Consider the following 12500-nt stretch of genomic DNA (forward strand, 5'->3'; position numbering starts at 1 on the left):
TTGCGCTGCCAAGTAAAATAAAAAAATGCTTACTGTCTTTAATAATTTTAATGTTACAATGTATCAATATTATTTAGTTTCACAACTAGGAAAATTTTAAGCAGATTCTTTAAGAAAAAAAATGCAAAAATGAAAACTACTTCTGGAAGTATCCACTATGGCATCTATGGTAACCTTAAAGTAAAGAAATAAAGGAAAGATACCTGGAATTTCACTGAAAGTCTCTCCAAGGACGGACACATGGAAAGGCAGATCTTGTTCTTTCAGCTTCATCAGGACTTTAAAGAAAGTTTCAGGATCTTTGTCATGTTCCCTTAAAATAAACAGAATTTATCTCAGCATTGTCTGCATTTAGTTGTGAAATTATGGGAGGGTTTTTTTATTTATCAGAATGCTATTCCTCTAAAATTGTACTTTTGGGGACTAAATTTATTCAAATAATTTCCCTCTTTACTTCTCCTGCATGGCTGAACATTTTCCTCAATGCAGCACTTGGGGTCAAAACTCGGATCCATCAGATTCTTCTCTATCTCTTCCCTGTCCTCAAACAATGCATTTACTCTTCAATTTATCAAATTGAAAGTGAGAAGGACTGAGCACCAACCTGAAGACAAAATCAGTTTAAAAAATGGGTAGGAAAAAAAAAAGAGGTTTGAGATTATTTTTTCCCTGTCCAAAAAATATGTATACAACTTCCATTAATTTTTATTTTTTTTCAGGAGAAACAGATTAAACAAAACTAAAAACTTCTCCTAAACCTACAGGATTTCTTGAACTGGAATTTTAAGAATTCATGCTATACTCATTAAAAGCTTTTGATCCATTCAGAGTGTGAAGTAAAGAAAAGAATAAACTACCACGAGGCATTTTCTACCTTTAGATTTTTAAGGAGTTAACTGTAAATTAAATGAGAATATAAGAAACTTGTATTTATTTATAATTTCAGTTGAAGATAATATTAAAGATTTGTATGGGTCTGACACTCAATGACATGAAACACAAGTTAGGTTACCTAAAAATAAATTAACTCCCCAATTTTCCAGTCTATCTTCTTTACTAGCACAGAATGAAAGGTTCAAAATGTACCACAAATGATTTAAAATTCCCAAATTCCTTAAGTTATATTAAAAATGGAATGAGAAAATTTCCTCATTCTAAGGTGAATATTATATCTTGCATTAATTACTCTGCTTTAAATTATTGTATTTCAACAGATGTGCACCATATGCCTTTAAAATATTTTGGTTTTATTTATTATTTAGAAAATTCCACCGTTTTCCTTCCTGTATTAAGGGAAAAATCTATATCTCAGCGGTCCTAGTGTCTTTCTTCACAGAGTAATTTTGTAGAATGAAATCTGTAGGTCTCTCACACTAGTATATGAAAGATTAATAATTATATCATTCAGGAAATCTGAAGCCAAATGACATCTGCAGCTCTACACATGTTAATTTCTCATTCAGTCAATATTTTTAGTTTAGGGAATTAAAATAAATTAATCTTATAATTAATGTGACTTCCCTAGACTGAGAAACCTCCAGGAATTGTGGACTTTTCAGAATTAGTCATATTTTCTTAAAATAAAACCAGACAATAATTGCTTTAAGAAGTCCTCCATCCCCCCAATTTGTTTTGTTCCCAATAATAAGGAGGAATGCAACTGCACAAGCCTTGTAATTTGTTTCACATCTGTGAACCAGGAGTTTTCACAGCAATTCCAGAAACCCAAGTGGATGCAAGCACTGGTTTGGAGGGTGGATTTCTCCCAGTTGCAAAGATCTCAAATCTTTGACTATTAGTTTGCTGCATCCTCATGCTTAAAAGAGCCACCTGTTTCTGGTAGGTAACTTCTGTGCAGAAACTTTTGCCAGTATTGAGCTCCCTCCAAATGCCCAGCACGAAGAGCCAACAGGAGATTGCATGGATTCGGATTTGGCTGGAAGAGAACATCCCCGTTATGAATGCTTGCAAGGAAAACTTCTATGACGCTGGGAGTTGGTGTAATTCATGACAGAACTTCCCCTGAGCCTCGGTTTCCCCTGGTCAGGCTTTTGTGTGTGCTTTGTGAGCAATGCCACGAGCCCACGCTGGCTCAGCTCATCCCGGCGGACCGGCGCGTCCCCGCGCGCGGAGCCGACAGACTCGACAGCCACGACGCTGACAGGGATCTTTCCAAGCTCTTCACAGCCCCGCTATCAGCTTTGCAGTCACAAAAAGTCCTTCCAGCAAAGGATATGCTTTCCCTCTCGCTTTCCAGAAGAGACCAGGGGTCCCAGAGGCAGCCAAAAGTGGAGGATGCTGTTGGAGCCACATTGTCAAGGAGCTGGCAGGAGAACACGGAGCCTTACAGCTCGGCGAAGCCACATAAGCTGCACATATTTAGGAAAACTGATAGGAATTGGAAGTTGCAGCTTTGTTTAATAGGTGGGGAAGAACAGAAGGAAAATTTGGCACCCAGAAGGAATGCTGAAAGGGGAAACGTTTCCTCTGCACTGGAGCCTTTCTTGCGGGTTTTCTGCTGTAGGTGATCCTCCTTCCATCCCCTGGTATAAAATGTTTCCCTTTTAGGTGACACTCCCAGATTTTAATGACACAGTTTGTGAATCTTGTAGCTTTTCTTGTCTGGGAGCTCATCTTAAGTGACTTTATTAGTTCCTGCGACTTCTCCACACCACAAGCATTTTATTTTCATTAAAGATCTCCAGAAACCTCCTGGCCCGTGCACCTACAGACTGCAGTGCATTATTATTCTTGCAGAATACTGAAGGTATTAGCTGCTCCTGGTAGAAACAAATAAACAGCACAAGACCACCTCTTCGCTGCATCAAAAAGGAGAGAGCTCTGTTTCTTGGCTGACATGGAAAAAATCATATACAATCCAGTCTGCCTTACTCAGCAACAACTGCTAAACACACCAGATTGCCATAGCAGTGATCGTGGAAAAAGATGAACACAATATGGAATGTCTGTTCTGTAAAGATCTGCTCAAAATGATGTGCACTTTTGGCTGCATCTGTTGCATTTTTGAGCTTTATTAAACAGTATTAATTATATATACTCCATTTCCTGAAGAAGAACTGCAAAACAGTATAAAAGCCTGATATTAAAATGCAAAGTTTTCTTTTAAGATATTATGTTTGGGGAAAAATCAATATAATGTGACTCCAGGGTCTGGCTTTGTTGTTTAGTTGAGGTATTTTAAATACTTTTGTATTTTCACTTGATTTGATATGCATCTGGTAAAGGAAAAATAAGAACTAGGCATGGTATGAAGATGCTCTAAATTTCATCCTAAGAGCATGAAAACATCAGAATGACCAAACTACAGATGTAATGCCACAAACCAGGCACAGACACCACACCTGTGCTCAGATTTGAGAGCCCTGCCTTGGAGACATTCAATCTCCATATTCAAATACCACACAGCTCTCATTGTTATCCAGGAGTTTTTATTATTGACTCTAACCCACAATTTAAGAGAGCCATCTGAAATCTCTCTTAAGGACTGGCTGAGGTTCAGTGATCTGGCTAGAGGATGTGGCCCAGGGTTCATCCTTCTTCCTTTATAATATGATTTAAAACTTTTCCCTGAACAGGGAATGGGAGTGTGGTGGGAACACCACCACTACTGAGCTTCCATTATTGTCTCTGCCTTAGATTTTCTGCTCATAAAAGGGGTGTGACAATATTATTTTTTTTCACCACAGAAGGATGCTGTCAGGATTAATTGATGACTTGACATCCCACTTTTCAGCCTAGAGTAATTTTAAAAAGCAACCTCATAGCACGATGATGCTCTTCTATACAATCAAAGTCAACATTCTCCAAAACACCCTTCTGCTCTTCAGGGATTTTGGGAATTCAGCCTGAGCCCTTAAGCCTTACCTATTGCTGGGACTGGAAGCAGAGTACATAGAGACCACCTAAACTGGAGTTACTGTCACCCAGATCCCTAACCAGTGATGTGAAACACATTATTAAAAAAAAGAAAAACACATTATTAAGGAAAAAAAGCAAAAAAAGCAGAACTTGGCCCTTTACATTATTCAATGAATATTCATCTCTTGAATTTGGGTGAAATTCAGTAAGAAACCCATATGGTCTTCTCTGACTTCAGTTTAATTTTTTAACTATATGTAAACTTATCCTACATGGTGATAATCACAGTTATTTAGGATTTGGAGGAAGGCACATCTAGCAATGCAATTAGGAAGTGGAAGAATTGTGGAAAAGCAGAAGGACTTGTTCAAAGGGGGAAAAATAAATGCAGTCTATTAAAAATACATATTAAAATCTAGGGTTAATGAATTTATCAGTTAAAAAAATGTGCAAAACCAGGGGAAAAAGTCTTAATATTTGAGAAAATACTCCACAAATATCATGTAATACTTGTAAAGCCACAGCCTGTGGTGACATCTCTGTGAATGACAAAAACATTCGGGCTGAAAAAGACTTTGAAGACCATTGAGTCCCACCATTAAGGTGCTACACATTCTGAAAGGGTTACAAAAGCAATATCAAAAGGGTTGATCTGAATCTTAGAACATTTAGCCCATGCTATAGGAGAAAATTTTCTCCCATGAAAATGCGAGATTTTCAGCGGGAACAATCCCAAATTTTGCAGGCACAATTTGTATTTCACTTTGTACAGAGCCTTAAATCCAAGGAGTTCATAGTGGCTGCAGCTCCTTCTGCCTTCCATTCCCCAAAACCACCTTCACATAGGAAGGGCAAAGGTGGGAAATGGCACAAAATCCTCAGAAGTTGAAGCAAGACTTTAATTTTATATTTTTAAAAAAATTGTTAGGACATATAGCAAAAAGTAAAAAATGGATTTCTGCCTGGCTACAATGATTGCTAGAAAATAGCTGATAAAATAGGCCACTGAAGGAAGAATCACTCATTATTGATGAAGCTGGGCAGCAATTGTGGAGACCTAGGACTGGTGAGCCAAGAGACATCCTAGGAGAAAAGAAGGGGATAAGGGACATCAGCCAAGAATGGCCTGGCTGTAGCAGAACACAGGGAACGTGTGAGGGGCTGGGCAAGCCCATGAACACAGAATCAATAATTAAAAATAAAGGAAATTAAGTTTCCAAGACACAGACCTTGACATGGATGACACTGACCCTTTTGTTTTGGGAAAGTGAAGTAATGAGGGGCAAGCCTGGCATCAAATACGGCAGAGGTACTGAGCAAAGCAAATCAAAGAGTGAAAAAACACAAGAAGAGAAAAAAAAATATATAAAAAAAATATTCCTAGTACAACCAAAAAAGTATGGCATATCCAAACAGGGAGAGAAAGGAAAAATACAGGGTAAATAGAAGACCTACACACACCCTACAGAATTAAAACCAAGGCTCCACTTCATCCAAACTGGATCTAAAGAACAATATCAGGGATTTTTTCCCTCTATTATACTATGCACTGTATTGCACTTTGATATTTCACATTAAATCTTGAGCTCAGAAAAATTTGAATACAGGTTTATTATAATCAAATAATGTTAGAAAGTAGAGTGTGGCCATAAAAGATAAACCTGGCTTTCAAAACAGAGAATTGCAGAATTCTGGTCTTTTCCTGACACTGATTTCCCACAAGACAGCTCTGTCCAGGTTTCTCCATCTGCAAGATATAGTCTTAGAGGAGCTTTCATTTACAGGAATATGGTGAAAATCACAGTCAGTAAATACTTTAGTAGAATAATATTCTTCTTAAAGAAGAGGACTCATGTTACAAACCTATTCAATACATGAAATGTAATACATTCCAGTAATTATTTTTACAGAGGACAGAAGACTTTCCTAAATCAAATGACTTTAATATACATTTTCTATGTTAAGATTATGAGAGGGGAAAAAACGGGACAAAAAAAATTTAAAATCCTAACACCAAATTCTGGTAACAATGCTCATGATAAATGCAAAAAAGGAAATGTTACTGCCAAGAAAGCACAATTAGAAAAGAAACAGGGAAAAAGAAATAACTATGAAAATGCAAACATGAAGGAAAAGTTAATTGCTTTCCATTTATTCATTTTATCACAGTATTTTTCCATCTTTTTACATTTCCAAGATGAGGTTGAGGTAGACTGTAAATATGTAGTTAAGTCCAGTGAGTTTTCTTTTTCAGCTGATCTGCTCTACAAAATGTCTTTGCTGTAATTGTGCCTCTAAACATTGTCTGGCATCATCAGCATCAAAAGTTACCACAATATTTAATACCCCCTCAGTTCACAGAAAATGGAGTCAAGTAGAAGAAAATATTTCTGCATGAAAAAGGACCCTACAGAATAAATTTTAGCTGGCAATTTGTAGGTCCTACAAGCAAAAAAGGGTCCTGATCCTTGCCTGTGCTTTCAGAACACCTCTGCAAGCCAAGGAATTAAAAAATGGCACTGGAGAGGCAAAAAGCAGCCAAACACTACTGGCAAATACAGTGTTTTATTTTCTATTAGAGCCCATGACGTATTTACAGTGAGCAGTGTGTATTTTACCCTCTGATTTGTTCAAATTGCTGGCCTGAGAAAAATGGGTGGCATTTTGCTTTACGCTGGAAAAGCATTTTCTCCTATCTCCCGTTATCTACAAGAGATTCATAATAAAAGAAACAAGAAAGAACCTTGGGAGTTTATTGTTTAGATTCTTCTTCTCCCCTCACAACTCATGAAGAAAAAACTCAAAATAAAATATTGCATGTCCCCTAACCAAAGAAATCTCAGGATCAGCATCAGTCATGGAGCCTCCTGCTTATTTCCTAAAGGGAGATTAAGCTTTGAAGACAAAGACCATCATTTGGTCTCAGTTACCTTGGTCTAAAAATCAATGCACTTTCATTCCAGTGCCTTTCATTTCTTTTACTCCAGCTTGGCCAGTCTGGCTGTTCCCAAGTAGAGGATTCAGATTATAAAAAACCAAAATCACTTTATTTCAATTTGCAACAAAACCCTGTAAGTGCTACAGAGTACCCCAAAGAGTTTATTAAAAAAACAAAAACAAAAAAACCACCTTCCTTTAGTGTTAAAAAGGCAACAGAACAAAAGGTTTTCCTGTTGTTAGGAGGTCATAAAATATCTGAGTGACCCTGACAGCCCGGATAACCATACACAACATATCCTACTGCAATTCAACTATAAAATACTGTAAAAAGTCATGCCATGGAAATCATAAGATGGTTACGAATATGGCAATAGTGGATAACAGTCTACTAAAGTTGTTCCTTGAAAGAGCAGAAAACATACAAAAATATAAATTTATATACAAAATACTACATAAAAGCTACATTACTACAGATTTTCATGGGAATGGTGATCCCATGCTGTGGCCCCTCTCTGATTTCTGTGATGGATTCACACAACCAAGCTACAAATACTTGAAACTCCACCAGATGCCCTGCTTGGGTCAAAAAGTACATCCTGCCCTTGATTGAGTAATACCCTGAGAGGAATTAGCTCAGGTACCCGAGATAACTCATCCTTTTGGGATCTCCAAGGAAGAAGCTTCCAACCAGGAACTTTCTTGGCACCAAGGCTTGAAACTCATTATTCAACAAGATTAAAGTAACTCCAAATCTCTCTGCTTTCAGAATGAGGAATCAACTCAGTGCATTGAGTCAGGTTTGCACAAACATAGTCGAGAAAAAACAGCAATTAGAGGACACAGGGAGGGGGGAAAAAGCATGAAAACATGGGAAAAAGGAGAGCAGGGAGGACAAGAAGGCAAAGAGAAGAGACTTGAACAGTTGTAGTGTGGTAAGAATAGCAAACTAATTAAAAACAGCTTTGATGGAAGAAACACAACCCTCCTATTACTGGTGAAAATAGGGAAGAATATTAGATCACTTGCTTATGAAATATTTGATTTTTGTCTCTTGAAGGTTATTCCCGTACTTTAGTCCAGGGTGCTGTGACTTACAAAGGGGACTGGTGGCACCATCTGCTAAGTTTGCTGGGGACTTTGTATTACAAAACCTCTTCTGTCCTTGCCTATGATGTTTCCCAAAACTGAGACTTATCTTGGAATATAATCTTCTAGAAAAATCCTGCCTAAAGTTTTCCAGAACATATGAAGAACAAGATGAAAGAAAAGCACAAACAGAACATTACCTAGTAAAACTGCAAACTGTATCTTGGATATGTTCTAGAAGGTTCCTTGCAGAGACAAGGATGGAGACAGAGAGAGGCTGAGGAACTAGAGAAGAGTGAGATGCAAATTTGCTGCACAAGGCTATGTGTGAGGAGATGCCCAGGGAAATGAGCCTGGCCAAGACAGAAGGATGAAGTTGAAAAGGCCAAAACCTTTGATTTCTACTCCATTCACCCAAAAGATTAGGTGAATGGAGTAGAAAAGGATTGCTTTGAGAGGCATAGGTGAAAAAGCCTTGAGAGGACTCCTCAATCCCACCTGTTCACATGTGCTTCTGCTCAAAGACTTGGGTTTCACAACTATACAGGAGAAAAAAAAATCCACCATAAAATGAATTTCCCATCCTGGGAAATGGGAGAACCAAGCTCACTGGAGCTGTTAGCGCAATCTGTGATGCATCTGTTCCAATCCTAAATATTCTTCAGCTGTCCAGGTGATGCAGTTGTGGTCTTACATTAACTCAAAATCAGTTTTTCAACCGTGGCTAAAGCATTTATTGTTAACAGGCTCTGGAGGATGGCACTGAAGTGGCTGCTTTGTGAGCATCTGGATAGCACAGAGGGAATCACAGCATCACAGAATCACGGAATGGTTTGGGTGGGAAGGGACTTTAAAGCTCATTTCATCCCAACACCCCTGCCATGGGCAAGGACACCCTCCACAAGACCATATTGCTCCAAACCCAATCCATCCTGGACTTGAAGGAAAGTTTCTCTGTGTAAAAATTGGTCTACAGAGCTTAAATACAGCAAAGAAAGTGGAGTGCTTAGTAGAAATGAAAGAACCAAGCATATTTGGGGAAGCAGTGAGTAAAAAAATAAGTTTCATTTTAATACTATTCTTTTTCAGCCTATTAAGTTCTCCAGTATCAGAATGAAGCCTGCTAAAAGTTAGTAAATAAAGGCTTTCAGGAGAGCCATATTAAATCACTTATGACTTATCAAGTTAAAACTCCCACTCAGATATCTTAATAAAACTTTCAGAGAATATATTTAATTTTCCTGGAAATCAGAAGCCAATTACTAACTATGGTAGTTACTGTTGGCTACGCCACTGATCAGCTTCCTGTAAATAGAATATTTGCCAACAACTTGAATTAGTTCTCTAAAGTTTCGGTTTCTGAAGGTCAAATAACTATGTAACTGCTTAATAAAGAAGCAAAGAAGTACCTCTAAATATCTCCAAGCTCTGATGGGCTTATATTCTGCTCCTTAGGTGAGGTATTAGCAAAGCTTATTTATTTTCATTTCCAAGGCTTTTATTTGCTCATTCCCTTGTGGTAAAGCTGATTTCCATGATGATTCCCTTCTTAATTTTAATACCCTTTTTACTCATCATATAGACATAAGAATTTTCCATAAAATAATGAAACCCTTCCAAAGGAAATTAAGACAACTAGGAGAGGAAAGTAAACTACAGCTTACTTCTTTTCCTTTTTTCCCTTTCCCAATTAATTGATCCACTGTCATATGCATATATGAAAGATTTTTTTTTTTAATGAAAGGAAAATAAGGTTAATTAACATAAAAACCCTCACTCCTTGAGATGTTGAATTTTGTATTTTATCCATGCTGCCTTAAGTGCCTTGATTTCCCAGTAATGACCTAGTTCTCCTAATGAGTAACATTAACCCCTGGCTGTAGCTGTCCAGGACTTAATTGTCAACTGGAGCTGAAATAGGAGAGTTTGCCGATCAGCAGGTATGTGGTATATTAACTCATGTCATTTCAGACCCTAATAAATAAATCTGTTGCTAAGGCAACAGGAACATCAGCTGTATCACTTTTTTCTTCCCCCCTCCCTTTTTAAAGGAAACTGGCTTTCACACTGAGCTTTTAAAAAAAGGAAATTAACTACATGTAACCGTAATTAGAAGAAACATCGTTTCTCATCTCAGAAACATATCTACATTAATGAAAAAAGGCATTCAAAAAGAGGGCTGCTTTCTACTGTGACCAGGGTAACTGAAATTATTTCCCTAGACTGAGGGAATGAGATTTGAAGGATACATTTGAGTGGGAAGAGATCACAAAATATCTCAGCTCTTTGTATTTCTGAGATAGTTCTCCTCTCCTTCCATACGCTGCTGATGCCAACGGAGTGAATGTTGGTTCAACAATTAATCAGGAGCCCAGGCAATTGAAACCAGGGGAGAAAAACCACCACTCAAACCCAGACACCTTCACTGTCCTCTGTGGATCTTTCTGTAAGATGGGCAAACATGCAATCTTTTTTGGAAAGCTAAAAGGTCAGATCCAGAGAATCATTTGGGTCTGAAAAGCCCTCAAGAGTCATTGAGCCCAGCTGTTCCCCCAGCACTGTCAAGGCCATCACTAACCCACGTCCCCAAGGGCCACAGACACACAGCTTTTAAATCCTTCTAGGGATGGGGACTCTACCACTGCCCTGGGCAGACTCTGCCAGAGCTTGACAGCCCTTTGGGTGAGGATTTTTTTTTCCTAATCCTCCCTGGAACAACTTGAGGCTGTTTCCTCTTGTGGTGTCTCAGTGCCTCACAGGTGAATATCACAGCCCTCACTTAATTCCAGCCATTCTATCTCAGCATGAAGTGATTGTCTTAAAATTTTCAAAACTGTAGTTTTTTTGTTTAGTTTGTGACTACAAAATGGCATTTCTGTCTCTAGTTACCCACATCTCAATCAAGAGTAGGTAGGAAGGAAATTAAGAGAGATGCTCACAGCCCTGTTACTGCTCTTGGAACACTTGCTTGAGGTTCTGCCTATACTATAAACATAACAAACTACTCAAAATTCTATCTGGCTTATCAGCTGAAGAATGCAAAGGTTACACAGAGCATCTTTTTTGCCAGTATCAAAATTAGAGATGTTTGCTCCTCTGGACTCTAAGCTGCCTACAGCCTTTTGAGAAAACATAATGTAAGAAAGAGGGAGAAATTGATGCTGAGATTTCCACTACAGCAGAACTTTCACACCTTCAGCACATGCTGGACTTTTCTACAAGCTCTTAAAAATAGTGATTAAGGAATAACACACCTTCCACTGGAAGGGCTCAGTGCCTCAAATTCTCTTGCTACAGGAAGACGTTTCAAGATTAGGCATCACTGAATGAACAACTAAAGAATGGGCACTTCCAAGCTGTCTTTCCATTTAAGGCTGAACTTCTCAAACTATTTCATTCACTTTCTTATTTGTTTGAGTCACCATACCTGGAGGAATTTTAAAAGCCATGTGGATCTGGCACCAGGGACATGGGTTAGTGGTGGGCTAGGCAAGGCTGAGGGAATGGTGGGACTCAGTGATCCTCAAGAGGTCTTTTCCAACCTAAATCATCCTGTGACTCTAGTATCTGCTCCCAAACTTAACCCCAGCTCGCATGAATGTGAAGCTAGACTATTTTCACATGTGGAAGAGGAAAAGGTATCAACTTCTACATGAATATCTCCATATGTTCATGGCAGAGGTTCATCCACCACGTGCCATCAGCGTCACTGCTCCGGTGAGTGCTGTTTTCTTTGGGAGTACTGGATGGCTTTCCTTAGATACTGCTAAAAATCTCCCATTTTGAATTTGTTATTTTACATCCTGTGGGCTTTTTATCCTATCTGGCACCTTCTAGTTAACACTGTATAAAGACTTGTATTATAAGCCTTTGTCTTCAGTCTGCCTTGTTTATTCACCACATCCACTTGTTCTCTGCAGGCTGATCACAATGTTGAGGATGCCTGTTGAGCCTAATGGCATTTCTGGGTACTCAAATGTGATTTCTGGATGGATTTCTTTCCTGTTTTGCTGTCTTGCCACACCTGCATCTTGATGGGATAAGATGTGGTCCAAAATATTCAACAGCATGAGGAAAATACAAGGCATTGTATTCTCACTGTATTTCTACAGGAAACAGTTTTTAATTGAGAGTTCAAACAGTGACTACACAAATATTGTATTGTGCTGCCAAGAGGAACAAGTTACTATTCAATACATGTGTTTTTAATATACATATGTATATGATATGTTATATATTAATTATCTACTATTATATATACATTATAGATGTATAAAATAAATACAAAATACTATTAAAAATCCCTTTCCAGGCTCCAGGATTTGTGCTTGGCTTGCTGATGAAGAGCTGCCCCATCACAGAAGGCACAACACTTACTTCTTGTCTCCATCTGGGACAAGCCCATTCCAAGCACTTGCTCCTGAGTGAAGAGGACCAGCACCTCATGCTGGGCAGCCCCATGTTGGTACAGCACAGCCTGTCTTCCATACACTCATTTCTTCATGATACTCTACATTAAAACCAGATAACTGGGCACAGAACTATCTCTGAACACACCGGTTTCCCTTAGACCAGAAATCTTCAGATAGTTTTTG

At 38.4% G+C, this 12500-nt stretch overlaps 1 protein-coding gene across 15 annotated transcripts in view; it reads right to left on the reverse strand.

Moving 5' to 3' along the window:
• GTDC1 (glycosyltransferase like domain containing 1) overlaps nt 1–12500 on the reverse strand; it is a 209304-nt gene that overhangs the window by 57156 nt on the left and 139648 nt on the right. For all 15 annotated transcript variants that reach the window (XR_010369535.1, XR_010369534.1, XR_010369533.1 and 12 more), the window contains one exon: nt 204–313. Coding sequence is in view for 5 of the 15 variants with exons in the window: in XM_064435285.1 (XP_064291355.1) it covers nt 204–313 (110 nt within the window). In the remaining 10 variants the exon portion in view is untranslated. The remainder of the gene's footprint in view (nt 1–203; nt 314–12500) is intronic.

Source organism: Passer domesticus, chromosome 10 (assembly GCF_036417665.1).
Source record: "Passer domesticus isolate bPasDom1 chromosome 10, bPasDom1.hap1, whole genome shotgun sequence".
Classification (NCBI taxonomy): domain Eukaryota; kingdom Metazoa; phylum Chordata; class Aves; order Passeriformes; family Passeridae; genus Passer; species Passer domesticus.